This window comes from Phyllobates terribilis, unplaced genomic scaffold (genome assembly GCF_046119375.1).
Source record: "Phyllobates terribilis strain yellow unplaced genomic scaffold, ASM4611937v1 Scaffold_3__8_contigs__length_932513732, whole genome shotgun sequence".
Classification (NCBI taxonomy): Eukaryota; Metazoa; Chordata; class Amphibia; order Anura; family Dendrobatidae; genus Phyllobates; species Phyllobates terribilis.
In genome coordinates this window covers 703,397,883-703,420,230 of record NW_027362763.1, presented here as the reverse complement: position 1 = coordinate 703,420,230, position 22,348 = coordinate 703,397,883, and the positions used below count along the sequence as shown (strand labels likewise).

At 41.4% G+C, this 22,348-nt stretch overlaps 1 protein-coding gene across 1 annotated transcript in view; it reads left to right on the top strand.

The window, feature by feature from the left end:
• The window catches only part of PROX1 (prospero homeobox 1), a 92,826-nt gene that overhangs the window by 43,897 nt on the left and 26,581 nt on the right, over positions 1–22,348 (top strand). Inside the window, exon 4 of the mRNA XM_073671960.1 lies at positions 16,961–17,155. Within this exon, the coding sequence (XP_073528061.1) occupies positions 16,961–17,155 (195 nt within the window). The remainder of the gene's footprint in view (positions 1–16,960; positions 17,156–22,348) is intronic.

The window sequence follows — 22,348 nt, the reverse complement described above, 5'->3', positions numbered from 1 at the left end:
CGATTTAGAAAAGATTTAGAAAAGGAAGACTAATGTTGCCTTTTCTCCACTGTCAAGACCAGGAGGGAAAAAAAGGCGCTTGCTGTGAGTGATTATTATGCGTTTAATGATTTAACAGGGTCTGAACCATTGGTGGGGCAGGTGGAAAAATCACACACCAGATCCTTCTTCATATAAGAGGTCTGGACCACACCTGACGTTTTCTGTTTTATTTTCCTGTTTTTTTCCCTATGATTTTGTATTACCCTTTTTTTTTCTCTATTTCTAATTTATTTTTTTAAAGGGGTATTCCCATCTCTAAATCCTATCCTAATTTGTAGTAGGTGTAATAATAATAATATTAGCAAATACTTCTAATTAGAAATGTAGTACAGTTTTTCTGATTTACTATGTCTTTTCCTCATGTGAAGGGCATTGCAGGACCTTAGGTATCCATGGTTACTACCGCTAGCAACTAGCTAACTAACTGTCGCTGTATCAGTGGTCGTAACCATCGATACCTAAGGTCCTGCAATGTCTCCACATAAGGAAAGAGACATAGCGAATCAGAAGAACTGTACTACATTTCTAATTGGAGGTATTTGCTAACGTTATTATTATACCTAGGGATAGGATCTTGGAGATGGGAATACCCCTTTAAATCCTACATAGTAAGCTATATGAATAAGCTATATGAATGAAAACCAAAAAAGTCATACTCATGAAACAAAACATTTTTTTTTACTAATTTACTAAGCTAGAATTTTGGATCAATTTATGTCAAAATGTATTACCAATTTTAGACTAAATAGACAGCTCTAAGAGAAATGGGAGGGGCTCCAATAAAAGAGGGAGTGGTTTAGAGAAAAGGGGAGGGGCTTATCTAAAAGAGGGAATGGCTAACAGAAATGGAAGTGGCTCCAATAAAAGAGGGGGTGGCTTAGAGAAAAAAGAGACATGGTTTGGCCCAATGTATTGGTCTAAAGTAAGTCAATCAAGAGGTGGCAAAGAATGAGAAAAGTTATCAGAGTTGTTAAGGCTGCAGTCCATTAGAAGCCGATGATTGGCTGCAGCGTTCAAGTGACATAAACAATATTGTGAATCTGTGTAAAACATCTGGATAAGCAAAGTTGAAAAAAATGGCGCAAGTCTTGTAGAGAATAAAGTGCAGATACTAAAAGAGAGCAAATTACCCCAGAAAACGTTTAAGTTTTGGTAGAAAACTATAATTAATGATAAAATGTGTGCACATGAGAAATGTGAGTGCATGGAGCCTGTACAGATGGACGCAGCGTCCCTATGGCTCTGTATAGACACACAGTGTGCTGCCATATGGCGTCTTCATCAGGTTTCATATTCTCACCTATAAGGATTGCCTCCATTATATGAGGTATGCAGAGGTGCTGTGTGTGTCCGTAGAGTTTAAGGATGACTTATTATTATTGTACAATGTGGTACTATAATACGTCAGGCCAGGGCTGGCTCCAGGCTTATGCGGGCCTTTAGGCCACAGGGTCCCATCGGCCACCTCTTCTTTTTGCAGGACGAGCTGTAGTTTTTATCATCACCATATTGGAGTCCAAACAACTTTCTGATTTCTTTTTATCTTGGGAAGCGAAGTGACTGAAAATCAGTTAGGACAATTCCACACAAAGCGATATAAAATAGGTTTATTGGTGGAGGTGATATATTTTTGGATATTTTTTTTATTTTTTTTTTAAATATTCAACATTTATTATTGGTCCACTTAGGGGACTCGAACTTGCGATCAATTCATTGTCTATCCAATATACTGCAATACTGTAATATTGCATAGTTTTGTAAAGTTACTAATCTTGTATGAAGCCCATGAAAAACATGATGGCCGATTCAACAAAGCAAAAAAAAATGCTTTCGCAATGGAGAGTTGCACAAATATATTGCAACTTTTAACGCCTGTTTAAATCAACTCTGCCAGAATTGTCGGAGCTGGAGAAGAGGCCTCGTCCGCCTGTCAAATTCATTAAAAGGGCCGGCATTTTGTACTCCAGAAATGTTGCTCTAGTCCTTGAATGGAGCATCATTTCTGGTGGTGCTCACGGAGGCAGAAGAGGCACCAAATTCATTAAGTTGCGTGCTCCTTTTACTCCAGCAAGGCTTGCGTAGGCCGAGTGTGCCCTGACCGTCTTGATGAATCAACCCTATAGTTATACAAGTATGCTTCCCATCTGACATGATAATACCATCAGCACCCCTGTATCATGTTGATCCCTTTCCTCATTTCCAACCTCTTAAATGCTTTTGTGTCGTTTGATCATGGCATGTAAGGCTATGTTCACATGTTGCGTTTTTGATGTATTGTAGGGCAAAACCTGCTCTCTTGCAGTAAAGAAGCAGCGACAAAAAAACTGAGTTTTTGCATCATTTTTTGCTGCGTTTTTGCTTCCATATGTCTACATATATCTCTTGTGCATACTGATAAAACCTGACAGCTACGGGGTTTTTTTTGCTGCGTTTTTGCTCTACCCATTGCTTTTAATGGGTGAAAAGTGCTGAATAAATGCTGAAAGAAGTGACAAGCTGCATTTTGCAAAAACACAGCTATTTGACAAAACAGTCAGGAAAAAAAACAAGGTGTGTGCTTGAGATTTCTGGTTTCTCATAGACTTTGCTGGTACTGTAAAATGCAGCTGAAAATTTGCATAAAAAAAAACACGCTACAAAAATGCAACATGTGAACATAGCCTAAGGGGTTAGACTATGTTCACACACGTTGGGTTTTGCAGCGTATTTTGCTGCAGATTTTTATGCAAATTTTCAGCTGCATTTTGCAGTACCAGCAAAGTCTATGAGAAACCGGAATTCTCTGTTCACACAAGTTGTGCGTATTTTGTGACTTGGTTGTGTTTTTGGAAAGTAGAGCATGTCACTTCTTTCTGCGTTTTTGCAGCAGAAAACGCATCAAAAATTGTAACAAAAACGCACCAAAACCTGCGTTTTTAACGCAGCTGTTTTCCTGACAGAGAAAAGTTAGCAGTAGATTTGCAGCAGAAAAAAACTCAACGTGTGTGAACATAGCCTTAGACTGCTGTGATCCGAGGAGTTAGGCTATGTGCCCACGTAGCGTTTTTGTAGCGTTTTTTGCGGCGTTTTTACGGCATATGTGGATTTGCTGCGTTTCAATTAAATTCAACGGCTGTGAATTTGCGGCGTAATCGCGGTGCGTGTGCTACCCAGGATGAAGAGGAGACTACAACTCCTCCTCATCCTGGCTACCACGCGGTGAAAAAAAGAAATAAAGTTAAAAAAAAAAAAAAAATGTATACTCACCTCTCCGGTCTTCTCCCGGCCGCGTCCCCTCTCCTCGGCGTCCCACGGTGTACTTGCAGGACCTGCAGTGACCTCATTTAGTCAGCTGATGGTCACGCGACCGTGGACGTCAGCGGTCAGGTGATGGTCCCGTGACCATCAGCTGACTAAATGACGTCACCGCAGGTCCTGCAAGTACACCGCAGGACGCCGAGGAGAGGGGATCGCCGCTGGGAGCAGACCGGAGAGGTGAGTATACAGGTTTTTTTTATTTTTAACTTTTTAATTCTTTTTTTTTTTTTACTATAGATGCAGCATTTAAAGCATCTAAGTTGGTCAGCTGCATGGATTTATATAGTGTGACCAACTTGTCAAGCACTTTTCCAAGTGATGCTCAAAATCGCTGGGAAAAGTGCTTGAAAAATGCATGCGAAAACGCATGTAAAAACGCTGAAAAAAACACTTCTCTCTGGCAGAAAAAATGCATGTAAATCTGCATGCGTTTTTTTCTGCCAGAGAGAGGCAAAAACGCTCTGCATCAAATCTGCTACGTGGGCACATAGCCTTAGACTCAGGGGCCGGTTGTATAAGCTCCATGTATTCAGTGTGGATCCCTGGGTTCACCAGATGGGGCCAGCATGCTGACATATGTAGTTAGAGGCCACAGATTGTAGATAGGATGTCTGCTATGGTAAAGGGTTTCTTGATGTCGCTCGCCATTGTAGGCCTGTCCGCCTTGTAATCTGGTTTTATTTCAGAGCAGTTATTATCTTTTTGAGGTTGTACGGTGCATGGAGTGATTGTTTGTACATATTTTGACAAGTCTTTCAGTAGTGCCCTGGTGGGAATAGCTCGCTCCGACCTCATTAGATTCTGATAGAAAGCCGACGAGGGGTCAAGCATAAAGAATCCCTTTATCCTGTATCGCACAGCATCTCGCCCATTCTCTTAAACTTTCTCTGCTCTCTTCAATTATACTGTGCAGAACAACGGGTGGAGTGAGCAGGTTATCTGTAGGTTTTTGACCATGAGGGTCTTTCTTTCTTTTCATACTGGTTTCTTGAAGAGGAGATTCCAACCCTGAACTGGTTAATTGTTCGCGCTCAGGCTCATTCTGTCGCCGTTTATGAGTTTTAGGGCCATTTATACAAGAAGATTATCATGTAAAAAAAAAAAAAAGTTTCCAATCATCGTCCAGTGTAAATGTTATCAGGGATCATCAGGAATCCACACATTGATCAAAGCTTTTATGATCATACATCCACTAGTATTTAGCGGAAGGAAAGGAGGAACAGCCAGCGATCTAAAAAGCTATCGAAATTGTGAAAAGACGTAAGATTATTGTTACATATAGTTACATATAGCACTTCAAAACTGTGTGAACGGTGTAGAGTCTGTGCTATTTATGATTATGTTGGTTATTGTAGTAACAGTAAGGCTATGTTCACACATTGCGTTTTTTCAGCTTTTTTTAATGCAAATTTTAAGCTGTTTTTTTACAGTACCAGCAAAGTCTATGAGATTTCAGAAATCTCATGCACACAGCTTGGTGTTTATTTGATCAGGATTTTGTGCTTTGCATGGTTTTTTTTGCAGAATAGAGCATGTCACTTTTTTTCAGCGTTTTTCACCCATTGGAAGTAATGGGTGGTGAAAAAAAAATGCTGAAAAAAATGCACCAAAAATGCAGGTTTTTCATCGATTTTGTGCCAAAACCAGAATGAATTTTTTTTTTCACTGAATGTTATGTACATGCATAAAGAGACAAAATGACAGTGAAAAAAAACGCACTCAAAACGCACCAAAAACAAAGCAAGAAAAATCCTTAACAAACTTCCTGGCAAGAAGATCCGGTTTTGCTGCAGAAAAAAAATGCTGAAAAAATGCAATGTGTGAATATAGCCTAATATTAAAATGCAAAAAAAAAAAAAGTCTATAATGTACGGGGCTGGCAGATAAGAGAAGTAATGAGATGTGTTTTATTAAGGCTAGGGTCACACCACTGTATTTTCCTCAGTCCGAGGAGCAAAATCGGAAATATGCACAGCCCCATAGAACAACATTAGTGCGATCCGATGATTTGTCTGAAAATACGGCCGTCTGCAGGAGCCCTAATTGTTACGGATCAGACAAGGATAACTGTGTGATAATGGCCATGTTATAGCTTTGCTTGGGCGGAACAACTCTTTGTGCTATAATCCCACGGAACTTATTTACTACGGACGTTTCTACTCCGACCCACAATGCTGAAGATCCGCTGTGTTATTGCACTGTGGGAACTTAGCTTTAAAACCATTTAGGCTGTGTGCACACTGTGTCTTTTAGACACCGGCGCAGCTGCTGCGTTTTCCCAGGCGAATCTGCTTCAGGAAAGTGCCGACAGCCGTTTTCCAGAAGCAGCTTCACTAGCCGTCGTTCTTGCCGCATCTTTTACTCTATACTGTGAAGTATAGAAAGTGGGCGTCTTCCACTAGAATGAGCATATCACTTCTTTTAACCGCTTTAGGAAGTGATTAAAGACGTGACATACGATAGAACATGCGCACTGCAGTCGTATTGACATTGCTCTTCTTTATGATCATTTTGCAAGGTGCTTTTGCAGCACTTTTTTCTGGCGGAATCGGGGTGGACATAGCCTTAGACTGCATTCCCACACAGACCCCCCCACAGCGATATCCGCTACTGCATTTACCGCTGTGGACCGCACATTTATTTCGTACCTACATCTGCAGCATAAACTGACATGCTGTTGACATTAAACCTGCAATTTATGCTGCAGATATTTTTTTTTCAGCATATGCATGAGAATTTTTAAAGGGGTTTTTCAAGCACCTGTACTCCGGGTGCAGTTTTTTTTTGAAAAAGCAAACAAACTGTGCCTTACTCACCCTCCATGGGTCCAGCGCTGAGTCTCTGCCGCTTCTCCTGGTGTCTGTTATTGTCTGCAGTGCTTACATCACATTAACACCACTGCAGCCAATCAGGCTTGTGCCAGTCTACTCAGCAGTAACAGTGAGCTCAGTTATTATTATTATCAGCGCTGTACACAATAGTGGACACATGGACCCGGGGAGGAGGGGAAAAGAAAGTTTAAAAGAAAAAAAAAACACTGACAATTTGATGCACTAGAATGGCGCTGTAAAACGAATGAACTAGAACAAGAATGAATCTAGATACAAGTTGTCTTCAGGTCTCAGTTGAGCAGAGAATGACTACGAAGAGCTTCACCCACCACAATAATACATGACAGGGACTTTCCAAGAAAAACTCTGTAATGCGGCTTTTCCACTGCGGAGGCGCTACTGGGAAAGTGAGCACATCATCAAGAGACCTTCCTAACAAAAAGGCATTGTCCTTACTGAGCAACCCCTTTAAAGAGCCATCTGCTCTCGTGTGTATACATTTTTACTGCTACGGGCCAAAATATTAAAATTAATCAGACTTTAATTTTATTGTAAATAATTTAATGTGGAAAAAGGAAGATTGGAGTCAAAATTGCCGACATGATCTACATGAGCGGCCTCCAACCTGTGGCTGCATTATGCTAAATATCCCTCCTGAGATCTACCATCTCCTTACCACTAAATACTGTATCCTCTTGCAGATTTGTTTGGAATAATTAGGAAGTTTTCCTTACATGGAAGGTGCCTCGTCCCGTGGGAAACATTAATCAGCCACAGCGATTCTTCCGAGTAGAAACACAGGCTCTTTTTAATTGTGATTCATTTTAACACTAGCGCATTAACGTACTACAGATGTCTTCGCTTGTCTTTTCGGGAACAATCGATCCTTCATTCCCCTCTTTCTGCGGAAGACAAAAGGGAGAATAACAAACAATTAGCAAAATGAAAAGCAAAATGTTCCTTTCAATACAGAAAGTACAGTCAAAATGCTTCCGGCAGAAGTTCCATTGTTTTAACATTTATTAATGAAAATATAAAAAAAAAAAATTCTGGTCTTAGTACCCAGTAGTGCGAAGAGTGACTGGTAGCGATGTATGAATTATATACCATACATACAGAGGTTTTGACTTCCGTCTACAAACATTGATTATAGAGTAATCGGTATTTTAATTTTTCTTCCATAAATCAATAGTACAGATGAAAATAAGCAACATGTAATATATATTATCAGAGAAATCGGCTTCTTTCTCCTCCTGGACTGATGAGTCATTGTCAAAATTCTCAATTCACTGGTGAAATTTGTTTATAGATTTTCCATTATTGAGATCAGAGATGACAATTGGTGCTCACACATTTCTATGGAGAACTCTCAGCAGAACGTCTGTGTTGGCCTCTAGCTCCTCCCCTCACCATTAAATTTCAAAAGCACCAACTGTCATCTCCTGTTTCTGCAATGGGGAAATCTGCCTTTACTGAATGCAGATTTTAAAGATTTTATCCAAGAATTGAGAATGAAAGATCAGTCCGGGAGGACAAAGAAGCGGGTCTCTCTGATAAGATATATTACAAAATTTCTTATTTTAGTGTGAACTAATGATATAAAAATTAAAATAGAGGTTACCATTTGAGACCTTTCATAATCTTAGTGTGTAGAGATGGGCGAACCCGAACAGAATCATACCGGAGAGTGACTGTTCGGGTCTGAACGCCGAACACAGACTTTCTCCTGAAGTCCGGGCACTGTTCGGGGTAAGTCCACGGTGGCGCAGAGGAGAAAGAGAGAGAGAGATTTTTTTCTTACAAGTTCGGACTCCATTATTTTCAGTGAGGTTCTGGTTATGTTGGAAGTTCGGGTACTGTTCTGGTACCCAACCCAAATTATCTCAAAAGTTCGGGTCAGGTACCAGAACCCGAACTTCCACCGCTCCGGCCATCCCTATTAGTGTGGTTTTTTTCAACACCAACCCATCATATATTTTCTACATTTTTACATTTATGAACTGTTCTACAAAACCAGATAAGATACATCTATCTGCGGTAAGATTGTGCTAGTTTATTAATAACCTTGGAGGAAGCCATAACTGTTAGGAAACTCTATGCCGTTTATGCTGGTGACCGACCCATCTGCCTTGGGAACATTGACTATGAGTATTGACCCTTCTTGGTCACAATGGTCTATTCCCGAAGCCTCCAACACTTTGCAATTTATGAGCCTCTTTCAAATACAAAATGTGATGTTGAACCCTTGATCCCAGGGTTTACTGGGCTTTACCGTGATGTTGGGTGGCTCTGATATGGTTTTGACTTTGTTTCCAAGTTTTAGTAATACCATAAACGCAAAAACAGTATGTGGCCAGCCATGGAATAAAAATAACGTAGTCACATTGGTGCTCACTTTACTTGGTGGTGCATAATTGGGTAGAACTCTAATACTGGCATCGTTGGCGCAATCCCCCATTCATCAGTGGTAAAGAGTTTAATAAATGGACAAACAAAAGTAGTTGGTATGGCTAGTGCTGTCCATGTGAAAGGATGGGACATCCAGGCGCTGTGAAGGTCCAAGCTTAGATCTGCATTAGGTCACATATGAGACCATCCCGATTTTGTGGTCACTAAACTTCTAAGCCTGAATCAACACCACGCCTGGATGTCCCATCCTTTCACACAGGCTGCACATCCCATATCAAACTCTTTTGATGGTCCTTTCCCTAAACTAGGAATATCATGGCATCTCTGGTGCCAAGAGTGCACAATAGAGGGCTAAATACTGAGTCGAGAACCCCAAAGGAATTAGTTGAGGGAACACTGTTTATACAGTTCACTTGCTTTACAGGGAATTAAGGACCTTAACCATTAATAGATTTTGGGATATTAAATTGGAGAAGGATCACTTTTTAGGTGTGTCGTGAGTCCTTTGCCTAATAATGATCCTAACGATTATGACAGTGAGCCCAAAAGTATTAAGAAATCCTCTTGATTAAAACTGTATTATGCTTAGTGCTTAGACATAAGAGGTCAAGAAAAAGAGGATTTGAGGACTATTAATGTCATTAAATATAATTTATAATTATGTATGGAAAATTTTCCTTGTATGCTAATTACTAAATAGCATGTCTTTTTCATCATTCTTTGTATCTGGTGATTAATAATTAAAATAATTTTTAATAGAATCTTTGCAGGTTGCTAACTTCTTAGCTTTAGTAGAATTAGACCTAAGAGGGTAGGAAAACAGCACAGATATTCACAGAATTGAGGTTAGGGCCAACATTCACCTAATGCATACATGTCAAACTCTGGCCCCTGGGACAAATCTGGCCCCCAGGGTGATTATATTTGGCCTGCGACACCAGAACCATCAACCCTAAGTGGGGCCATTTTACTGTATGGAGGACTATGTGGGGCCATTTTACTGTATGGAGGGCTATGTTGGGCCCATTATACTGTATGGAGAACTATGTGGTGCCCATTATACTGTATAGAGCACTATGTGGGGCCCATTATACTGTATGGAGGACTATGTGGGGCCATTTTACTGTATGGAGGACTATGTGGGGCCATTATACTGTATGGAGGACTATGTGGGGCCATTATACTGTATGGAGGACTATGTGGGGCCATTATACTGTATGGAGGACTATGTGGGGCCATTATACTGTATAGAGCACTATGTGGGGCCCATTATTCTGTATGGAGGACTATGTGGAGCCCATTATACTGTATGGAGGACTATGTGGAGCCTATTATACTGTATGGATGACTATGTGGGGCCCATTATACTGTATGGAGGACCATGTGGGGCCCATTATACTGTATACTGGTTGGCCCTTGACTTTATCCAAGTTTTTCATTTTGGCCCTCTGTGTGTTTGAGTTTGACATCCCTGATCTAATGTGTATGATCACTGCTCTACTTCACTATGCAGATCCCAAATTCCAACCAGGCCCATTTGCCCCTAATTTGGTTGCTCATTTACACATTCTTGTTTCCACCTGTCGGATAAATCCTCTTGCCCTGGACATTATGCCTGTATCAGGTGGCTTTTCAGGTCATCACAGTCCTAAACCCGCTTTCTGACTACATGGATAAAGAGAATATGAACTCTCACCAAGAAGGCCAGCGTTCCTCTCTCAGCTGTTCTCTTTTTGCTCTTTCCTCCATGTTTTTTTTTATTCTTCTGTTGTTTTTGTTCATTCTTTACCCTGGCACACCACAAAAAAAAAGCTCTAAATCTCCCCACATGCCCTGTTGCTTAAACGATGGCGTGCGTGTTCACTTTTTCTCGCCCTCATTAGGTCATTCATTGCCATTCTAAAAAGGAAAAAAGAAAAAAAACTTTCTTTTTTTTTCTCTTCCCTACAGTACTCCAGTCCATGTGAGACAATGTCTTATAACAATACCGGAGCTTAATCTCCATGTCAAAGCAATTTTCATTCCCCAGTGCACAGACCGCTATCATTTTGTAATGTTTTGTTTCTTCTTTTAAAAAAAAAAAAAAAAAGAACAGTAAGCCGTCACGGGGGCCTGTCGTCCTTATCTCAGTGTCTGGAAATTTGGACAGCGCATTTTACTGCGCAGATAAAATGGAAAGAACTCCAAGTTCAGCAAATCGTAATGGGTTTAAAGTTGTATTGAGATCGGCTACCAGAAGATCAGATAACTGGGGTCCTTCAGTTGTCTTTTTAATCAGGTTCCCCGCAAGGCTGAATAGAGACAGAACAGACACACACAGCGAAAATATAATTCTTGGATAGGTTAAGTACATGTTTGAACTCTCGCAAGCAGAAGCGATTTGATGATGACTTAATCATTTTCTGGTCAATTATCTGTAAGGACCCTTGCAACTGCACGGCAATTATGATGCAAGATGGCCTTTTGGGACAAACACCAGTCTCCCTGCTTCTGTTTCCTCAGATTCCCTGCCACGAATTTTCATTCACTTCATTATCTCTGTTAACATAGAAACAACTTTCTGTGCAGTAATTACAGCCCCAATGCACACTTTAGCTGTCATCTTGATGGAGGCCTGGATGTCCTCATGGCGGTGTCGGATAAGTGTTCTTTGTTGATTTTTGATTAATGTACACGTCTTCCTGGAGCTTAGGGGGAAAGTGAATGCTTGCGATGACAAAAGGCAGGGGGGTTTACATATCAGCTTGCATGATTTAAAGCTATGGGTTTATTGGCTTTGGCTTGGCAAGCGAGGGTCTCATCTGTTGTTTAAAGGGAAATTTAAGCTAAACTTCAAGTCACCCTGCCCCTAAAGAATATCTTGTAACAGTCGCAGCGACATGAGTATAAAAGTGTCCCCTATTATAACATGAACCGCTTAGAAAAAGTTTGGAAATTTGGAGTAAAGTTTGGAAATTTCCACAGTCCGGTTCCAGGGTGAAACTTTAATCTGTGGGTGGTCATTCCAGAACACGTAATTTCCTTCTCCCTGTTCTGGCCACATTCACTGTAACAAGCCTAGAAAAGGAAAAGCTATATAGTTTTCTTCTGGAAGAGATTTATTTTTAAGTAGCACCATTTTGGGGTACTTACCATTTTTCTGATTAAAGGAAATCTGACAGCAGGTTTTTGCTATATAATCTGAAAGCAGCATGATGTAGGGGCTGAGACCCTGATTCCAGCGAAGTGTCATTTACTAGAACGTATTTTTTCTCTTTTATCAGCAAGAGATTATCACTACAGGACTAGGTGTCTCGTGCCTCCAGATCCAACCCCGCCCCCAGCACTGATTGGACGCTTTCTGGCACTATACAGTGTACACAGAAAGCAGCCAATTATTGGTGTGGGCGGAGTTATACAGAGCTCAGCATTCAGAGAACTGCTAGATCTGCATCAGAGAAAGCTGTATCACAACTGCTGCACTCAGTAAACAAAGTGACACATCTCTGGAATCAGCGTCTCTGCACCTACATCATGCTGCTGTCAGATTACATAGCAAAAACCTGATGACATATTCCCTTTAACTTTAAGAAATAATTTTGGGGTTTGGAATAGGAAAAAATTTAGCCAAAATCTAATTTATACTATAGCAGGGAGCCTTAAAGGGGTTATCCTGGACTAAGTTTTTAGGCACATTGTAAAAAAAAAAAAACAGGCCAGAAGTCGTGCCCGGCGCTGACCTGTGCCAGCATAGAGTGGTCACTGAACGCTCCTGGCAGCGATTCTGCAGCTTCCGCTGACAGAGCAGCTGCTTCTCTTTTGCTCTGCTCTGTTGATGGGGCCTGACTGCCGACGTTGTGCTGATTGACATCCGGCTCCCCGCTGCCTAACTACAGGAAGCCGGCTGTCAATCAGCATGACATCTGCGGTATCATGCCCTCGACAGAGCAGCTCGGAAGAGGAAGAGCTGCTCTGTTGATGTGGAGCAGCTGAATCATCGTCAGGAGTGTGTGGCGCCGGGTACAACATGCAGGTCGTTGCTAAGTTTTTAGGCCCATAATTTTAAAAAAATGTCCTCAACAACCTCTTTCCTATAATCTTAAATGACTTGCCACTTAAAGGGGTTGTCCACCTTTGGAGATATTTCTTTTACTTAAATTCATACCGGAATATTTGGAGCTGAAAATCATTTTTGCAATTGGGTTCCATTAAAAATGTTGCAACATTTGTTTTTTACAGTCTCTTTTTTTCCCTGCACATTCACCTTTGATGTGGTCGTTGGTAATAAATCAGCTGAAAGAAGATCAGAAAAAGACAGATAAAAGAGATGGGTTCTCAGTGTGTGCAACACACAGAGGTTATTGAAGGCAAATAGTGCAACATTTTTAATGAAACCAATTGCAATTTTTTTTCAATGTCATGCACTTAAGTAAAAATAAAAAATGTTCCTTAAATGTGGACAACCCCTTTAATATAAAACTTTTTTCAGTGTTGAAACTATAAGCCCTACATTACTATTCCCATATTCTTGGGAACGATGTTTAATTATGACATTGTTGGAAGTGTATTGCCATAACAGGGAGTCTGTGTGTTTCTATGACCATCTGTATTTAAGATTGAAATAAAGATATAAAGGCATCTGCTCGTAGGTTACAGGAGAGTAAGCAGGAGGGATGAAGTTTTTTTGCACACACAATAAAATAAAGTAGAAATATATGTACATAAGTATTGTAACACTTTCCGATCAATGGTGGTCCAACCTCTGGAACCCCCTCTAATCCTGAGGCACGGCTCTGTGTCCCCTTCTAAGTTTTCTCTGTTTTGTTGTATTCCCGGCCATCTGGTTTCACAGAGATCTGCAACCAGTCCCTGTCATAAAGTGGTGGCTTATCCCAGCGACATGTCAATGGGAAAAATAAACCTTTCATGGTCATTTTGTCTAACAATACGGGAGAAAAACAAATTTCACAAAAATCATGTTGAAACAATTAAGCCCCCTCCCCTCACACATTAGACTGACGCCGGCCGATATTAGCAGTCTCCGCCAACAGTCTAATATGTATGGAGTGCTCCCAATTCTCCCCGACAGATGATGTTGGAAGGAGGAAAGTCAATTTCTGACTGTGTATCCTTTTGTAATATGCGAGATAGGATGCTCTCTCTTAGAGAACACAAGAGCGAGCGTTCCTGTCTATGGAGGAGTCGCGAGTGATAGCTGGCAGCTGAAAGATCCTCGAACCATCAGGCAACAGCTATTAAATGTGTTGGGGGCCCCTTAGTCACGCTGTCCAGCAACTGATCCACTTATGGGATTACATTTATGAGTACGGTTCTTTATATGTTGTGATGGTGGTCTTGTTGGACATGAGAAAATAATTATAAATAGTACATCAAAAAAATATTATCTAATCATTTGCCTTAGATTGGTCACCTGTGCTGTACCCATTCTTGCTGTCATTGGCCAGGGTGCAGCCATGTGCATTTGCAAAAGTTGTCCAAGAAAAAAAAAGTTGTCAGATTTGTAAAATAATGTTCTGACTTTAGGTAATCAGAGTTTGTCTGAACAAATGATTGGGGGTTGTATTATCATAGATGACCCCTGAGACCCCGGCAAACAGCAGCTGGTTATGAATTTACCTAGGAGCGACCACTACAGAGTAAATGACGTATTTCACATATTCAAGGGAAATTAATACCTGGATGGACCAGTTCCGCAAGACCTGAGAGGGCACACGATGGTTAAGACAATGCAGCCCATTTAAGCCTGTATTGATGTGGGTAAATTCCGTCTTCATTTTTGCATTTTAGTTCCACCATTTTTTTTTTCTTAGAGAGTAGTGTCCAGGGTCAAAAATGTATTTTTAAAAGGACTCTCACTCATAAGAAAAAGACTAACACTCACCCCTACAACTCCCATTTCAATGCATACCCAGGCCTGAATACCTAAATGACTGGAAATGCCCATTCAGACAGTGACTAACAGCAGCAGTGACCTGCCTCAATCAGTGATTGGGTTAAGCGTTGGATCAGAAAGAGAACAAAGGCGACCGTGTAAGCATCGGAACAGGAGCTTGCAAGGGATCGTTATTTTTTTTTTATACCAGTCTGAGGTCTTTTAAAAATAATTTTCTTCCACCATGAGCAACCCCTATAACATTACCTCCGTGAAGTTTTGCTGTATGGATGAGCTTAGAAAATGACCTGGCATTCAAAAGCAAATAACTTTAGTGAAGTTTATGGGAATAGAATAATGAGAAAACAGGGCAACAAACGACATCTTAGCACAGATTCCACTAAAGTTCAATTGAGATTATTATCTGTGCCAGCAGTGCCATCCCAACACACAGATGTAACAGAGGCTCGTGTTACCAAATGTTTTCATTGTGCATTGGAGATTACCTTCTATATAAAGTGTATCTCGAGAGACCCTAGGAGGATAAACATGACTGCCTTTTTAGAGCAGAAGACTGAGCAGCCAACCTTGCTTCTCCTTCGATGCTCTCCAAAGCCTCAGCTGTACCTTTGTATTATCTCCAGTAACAGAAGGGGGCTGCATGACACTCTTATTATAGTTTACTTGACTTCAGAGGGATCTAAGCTATATTAATAGCCCGAACAATGCCACATGTGCCTGCCTTTGTCACGGATACCCACGTATAAATGTTATAGCAGAGCATTGTTTTCCATTAAGCCCAAGCTGACTGAAGCCAGGAGTCTTACTGACTTTAGCCTCTGCCGTCCATTCACCGAGCTACTTCTCATTTCTTTCTTATACAAAATGAGTCAAGGTCGAGCTTCGCATTGGATGATCTTGTATAGTAGGCAACTGCGTTATAGGAAATGGCTAACCTTGTGAACAAGAGATATCCGATCGTATAGATGGGGAGCAGCTGTTAACCGTCTTCGGCGGTCCGTCAGGATATGTCTTCTCCAAAACATATTCCATAGCGCTGTGCAAAAATTGGCATCACTCGTTGAGGCTCACAATCTAAATTCCAAATTAAACTATCAGTTAATTATTGGTGGAAACCAGAGGACATGGGGAGAACATAAACATCCTACTGATGTAGCCTTAGGTTGGATTTGGATCCAGAGATGCAAAAAGTCTGAGCTACCAATGTCAGGGCTGTGGAGTCGGAATCGTGGACTCTGAGTCTGTGGTCATTTTGGTGGAGTTGGAGTTGGAGTTGGTAAAAAATTGACTGACTCCTAAAATATATAATAAATTGGGTTCAGTAGTACAATTCAGTAAGTGCTGTAATTTTTTTCAGAAGAATTTGCGAAAGTTATGAAATGTCCTGTAAGTGTCTGTTCAGTTCCTGATCTAAGGATCTCGGCTTTTAGTTGAGATAAATCTGTGCTGCACTTTATGTACACGCTCAGTAGTGAGGAGTCGTGGAGTCAGAGTCAGGGAAATTGAGGAGTCGGAGTCGGTTGTCTGGCTTACCGACTCCACAGCCCTGGCTACCGTGTCTTGACCAGCATAGATTTTAGTTTCCCTGAAGCTTTTCTGCTTGGTTATTGAATCACCAGGCCCATGGATTATTTTATATATGTAAGCCTCTGTTCACACTTGCGCTCATTCCTGTAAACTTTCTTGTAATTCCAAGGTTTTTAGCTTTCTTGTATTTTATTAAACACCAGACAGACACCATGAATGTCAGTAGGGTCCATTACTGTCCAGTTTGCAAACTGGTCTACAACAGTCCTTGTGGAGTCATTATAAATGGAAGTAATTAAGCCACTATTAACAAAGACTAATGGGTATTTGTGTATGTATAATGCAAGACTTATAATATCTTGGTCTTATTACATTACATTTTATAGCACAGCCAATCAGAATTCACTATCACAGACTGTTTAAAATCAGAAGCATGAGATGTAACATCCATTTTGGGGTGAATGAATCTGGATAGTGAGAGGACATCACAGCTTAGCCATAGAGATATGGTAAGAAAGTGAGAAAACACTGAAGAAACTATACAGATAGTGTGTGACAGCACAGCGGTGATGAACAGTTTACCCACAGGAATACAGGATGAGGTTACTTCGATAATTACTAAAGCTGTGTTTGCGTTAAAGAGCTTGAAAAGGGTTGGATACAGTCCCAGGAGACCTCAGAGTGTTATGTCTTTTCAGGGCAATTGAAGGTTTTGCTGCAGTGCTTGGACTTGGGATTTTCACAAATCGATTCACTGCCAATAAATTTTTTTGGGAAAAATTCTACAAAGCTGGTGAATTCAAATTTCCAAAGATTCGCTCATCTCTAGTATCATATCAAATTTTATAACTTTGTTGAAAGCTGACACATCTGTACGCGCGACTCACACATGGACTTGTGGTTTTGCAGTATATTTTACAGTAGTTTTTTATGTCTCATCCTTTTCTCACCTGTCTTCCAGTTTAATAGATGCATTACCTCTCAACTCATCAAGTGGTTCAGCAACTTCCGGGAGTTCTACTACATCCAAATGGAGAAGTATGCCAGGCAAGCCATTAATGATGGTGTAACCAGCACAGAAGAGCTGTCCATCACCCGGGACTGTGAGCTATACCGGGCCCTAAACATGCACTACAACAAAGCCAATGACTTTGAGGTACGAACATCACTCTTGTATTAACAGTCTATAAGAAGTACTATTCTGGGGGGGAATCTGTAGTTGTAGTCCCTCCAGATAACTGCTTGGCCACCAAATTGCAATGTCATCAGAACCTTATACAAATGAGCTCTCGTACAGAATGAAAGAAACTACCTCACAAGTACCACTTAGGAGAGGTTCCCACCCTAAAAAGTCAATGAGCAGGAACTCATGTACAGACAGCTGTTTCTGGATTTCTGCCCCTCATCAGTGCAGAGCAGAGTCTGGCTGGCTGAGTGTGATGCCTATGAGGCAACATGAGGAAGAGCACAACTGAGAGTGGAGCATTACAGGCAGCGCTCCATGGGAGTAAAGTATGAAAATGAGTTCTCTACTTGCAAATAGCACCTTGGAAAGTTAGCTTCTAGGTGCTACTCATGAGATGTAGTCAGGAAAATAAAACCTGGTTACTGGTGCCTGTGGTTCCTTACAATTGCCACCTCTTCATAAATTAAGACTAGCCAATACATAAAGGAGAAAAATACTATTAAAATGATTATAAAATATATTTTTAAACTTTGTTTTATTCTGGGAAATATTTTTAGAAAATTAGTTTTTTGGGGGCCAACTTTTTCTCACAGGTGAATGTCCATTCTAGGAGCTCATGGCATTGCTTTATTGCATCGTTCTCTGTGGAAAGCAGTTCTACAGCACCTCATTAAAGATGTCCTAAATTACAAAAATGTCATTACACTTTGTTCCATATGGAAGTGGTGGAATGGCTATATTGGTGCTCGTCTCCCCCAAAATATTATATTTTGTTTTTAGAGATGCGATGTGCCACTCATGAGAAATCTAGTGTAGATGCCATATAGAAAATCAGGCTGGAAACGCACTGAGGGCGTGTCTGTGCACTTGGTCTGCCTCTTTCTAATGCATAAACATGCCCCCAGTGCACTTCCGGGCTGATTTGCATATAGCTTTTCCACTAGATTTATCATGACTGGCAAATCGGATCTCTGCAAAAAAGGTATTACTTTGTTTGGGGGATAAGCGCGCCTACACAGCCATATAGCAATTCCATCTATAAGAACGTGCGGACAGGTTTCTTTTAAAGGCTATTCACATGGTATACCCCCACACCTGATTTCATACGTCACGGTGGGTCAACTGTGTTAACTAGAGATGAGTGGATCACTTCGCGCAACAACGGTCCAGGTCTATGCTGTCTGGCTGTAGACAAGAGCTGCACGAATATCTTGAGCTCCCGGGTTCTCCGATACGTTTTTTCGCCGGCCTGGTGTGACGTTTTGTGTGCGGTGCACAGGTGACGTCTCACTAATCATAAGCCTGGCCTGGGATCCTGGAGGGTAAGGAAATTCATGCAACTCCTATCCACGGCCACAGAGCACTGACCTGGACCATGGACCGAGGTTGCGCTAAGCAGTTGGCTCATCCCTGGTGTTAACCATTTGCACTACAGCCGATGTAGTCTTGCTGAATGTGACATTAACCTTCCTCTTTCCTTCTGGTGGAAAGAACAAAATTCATCAGCTAGCGATGAAATTGGATACAGCGGGGTTTTTTTAGCAAACCGAGCATTTGCCATATTTAGCATCGTCCGCTCCTTCCAGACACATTTTGCTGATCCTTTGCTGTGATTAAACCTCTGATACGAGGCTGTTTCCTCTGAAATCACCAGCGTGCCCCTTATACGGCTCTCGTACCCCAGCGTGCTTTTCAAATCTACTTGACTTTCACTTACACTTGTGATATAGGTTAAGTACCAGCCATGATTAAGCAGTGAACTTGTCCCATCATAAACTGTGTCGCTGACTTGCCATTCCCTGTAGTTTGCCCTGCGTCAGGCACTTAAAAGCAAAGTCACATTAGATGCAGGAGAAGATTCTGGCCTTGTCATTTTTAGCTGTAGCCTTATGGCCAATGCCCAGAGGTGCTTATAGCACAAGAATACAATGCCTCGCATTATTCTTTGTTGATGACCAATATTTCAAATGACTCGCTCTTTGCTCACATTCACATTTTGACACCATCGGAAGGAGATGCAAAATTCACTTGGGGAACAATTAAGATTCAAAGTACGTTTTTCATATAAAATGTTAAGCGTGTGATGATAAGAAACAGCAAATGACATTTGGGTTGGGATAAGTAGATGTAGCTTGCATATATATTTACCAAATTTAATCAGCCTCTTCTGATAAGTCAAATAGGTCACATTGCTATAGGTCTGGGAACTGAGCCCCCAAATAATGTCCAAAATTAAAGATCCCAAGCCTGTGTGGCTGGTTTTTTTTGTTTGCTTTTAGAAATACACAAAGGCGGTTTTAATAAAAAAAAAGTTAGTATCAATATTCAAAAATAATAGCATGCCTTTATTTTTTACTATGTCCAGGTTATTTTTCTAAAAAATTAATGTATCATAAATTATGATCCTCCAGAATTTTAATGTGTTTCTTAATCTTAATGGCTGAGGATTTTATTTCTTCAAGCCCTGCCCCTGTTCAGCCCCCTTAGAATAACTAATATATTGGCTTCCTCAACATGCTCACAACTGATTAGTCCTTTACGTGCACTGCTTAGCCACATTAAATGGCTTCTCGTAATTAATCTGCAAGCCCCACCCCAATGGACAATTTCAGGAAGAGAGACATACCTTAGACCCATTAACACCCAATTAAAATATCATGGCATAATGAGCAGCCTCAGAAGTGACAGAGTTCAACCCTTAATGAAGCTGTCAGAAAATGATAGAGAAACTTAAATAAAATTCCCGGGACTTAGATAATAATGGCCTGGTCTTAGGTTGGGCCATCAATAATAGATGGCTGGCGGTCCGACTCCCAACTTCCCCACAATTAGTTAATTGAAAGGGTTGTGTTGCCCCTACTGTTTGCCAGGCACACCTTCTTACTGTTAGTAATGGATGTGCCTGCTACTACAGCTTTCTTCAGTTCAGTGCCATTCATGTCAGTGGAACTGAGCAGCAGAACCTCATCCACTAGTAAATGTATGGAACTGTGCCGGGTAGACAAAGAAGAATGTTGGTGCACCCTTTTAATCGATTGATTGGCTGGAGTGTTGGACCCTCACAGGTATGATATGATATAGACTAGTAATGTCCAACCTGAGACTCTCCAGTTGCTGATAAACTACAATTTCAATTGTGCCTTGTAAGGACATGCCTAGAGCTAAACCCCCATACACTTTAGATAGCTGCAGGCTGAACTATAATGGCTCGGGTGATTGTTCGGCCGGCAGGTATCGTGCCCCATTTACTCATACAAAGGAGTGCTCGCTCTGCCGAGCACTCTTGTATCCTCTATGAGAGAACACGTTGATATCAGGAGGTTCGGCCAGCATAAGTCTAATGTGTATAGTGACCACTAGGCTAGTTTCACACATCCATGACACATGGACAGTACTCTGATCGCAATACTTGTATCTGAATGTAGTACGTCGTGGGGCGGTAGCTTCGGGTGAGGCACTCATCTCCTTTTACCCCCCGGCGTGCTACATGAAAGTGTGGGTCCTGGTTGGGTGTGTGGACTTGTGCTGTGAGGGCATTACGCCCGGACAAGCTGCATGTAGTTGGTGATGTTGGCTGGCCAGAACCATAGGTTCTACATTTCAATAAATGAGACCGCCGTTTAAAAAAATAGAGTCGTTACTGAACGGTAACTTGGCAAAGGTTATGTACAAGGGATAGTGGATACAAAGTCTTATGGTTGTTTTTCTCTACAGTACGGAGCATTCTCCTTCACACCGTATCCTTCCTCTGTAGTCTACTCCGGGCTAGTGAGGCACACTGTTTCATCCTACTTCGCCACAGCCTAGCTTTAACGCCACAGCCCAGCTTTAACGCCACAGTCCTGATCAGCAAGTCTCCCTATTCTCTCAGCGGTTTCATGTCCTATTTCTTACACTACTGGCGCCCTGGATCTACCACTCAGGACCCCCACTAGTCCCATGAACTCAGCCCTGTTTAGGCCCATTACCTTCGGCATTACAAGCTCAGGGGTTTGTGACTTAATGCCCTCTCCACGGACCCTTCTCTGGAAGGCCTCTAAGTCATGTCATTCATGTGTCTTCAGGATCTCACTATCCCTAACTTTCAGTCTCCTCTTTCTATGGGTCACTCTTTAGGCACCACTGCTCACTTAGCACACTCGAACTCCCTAACTACAGGAATCAGTCACTTGCCCTAACACTAACCACACACCTGTGGGCTAATCCCAAACTCCTAACTTACCCTAATGTCACTACCTATTTTACTACATCCTACACTACCTATCCTGTTACACTATACCTTCTATTATCACATACTACATTATACATTACTACACAATATACATAACCACATCACAACACATTACAGTTCACACTTCACAATATATACAAAAGATGCACGACATAATACACACAACAGGATTGGTGTCTTCAGGGGCAGGAACATGACAGCACAGTCCACCATCCTTGCACAAGAACAGTCCATGTTTCATGGCCGAGTGAAACCGGCCTCCTAGCTTCTCTACAGTAGTGGAGTTTTCTCTAGAATACTCTATAGTCCTCCATACACCTTAGATGAATATCGGACAAACCCACCTGTTTCAGCGGGACTAGCCGACCATTTGATGTGTGTGGAGACCTCTTGACTGTCTGTGACAGATGATGTAGCGGGGAAGAAGGAACTTAGTGGCCGAGATAATCTGCTGCCTAAAAGCGACTTTTTCCTGTCTCCTGGTAAAAAACACTTGAATGTGAGCATTTGGAGAAGTCGGGAGAAATAATTGTCTGCTAAACGAACATTCGACCGGCGGCTATCTAATGCCTCTGGCCAACTTAAAAGCCATGCAAAGTGAGCGGCAGTATTATAGTCTGGGAGGAAAACATCAGACGATTAGAAATTCCCACGATTTGCAGTTTATTATTATCGGGCATCTTACGCAGGTAAAGCTATCAGTGCCGATTATAGCATTATCTGGGCAGTTCAAGTTGGCCGCTCAGGTTATAGTTAGTATACAGTCCCCTGCTCACCAGTATCCAAAGTCTGATAACATATCCTCATCAAACTCAAATTACTTCTTTGTAATATCACCTGTAGCGCTCTCGAGGCAGACAAAGAGGCTGCATCCGAGTCACCACTTTGTCGGCGAGATTGCTTTTCTGTCGGATAATTGCGTTTCTTTATGC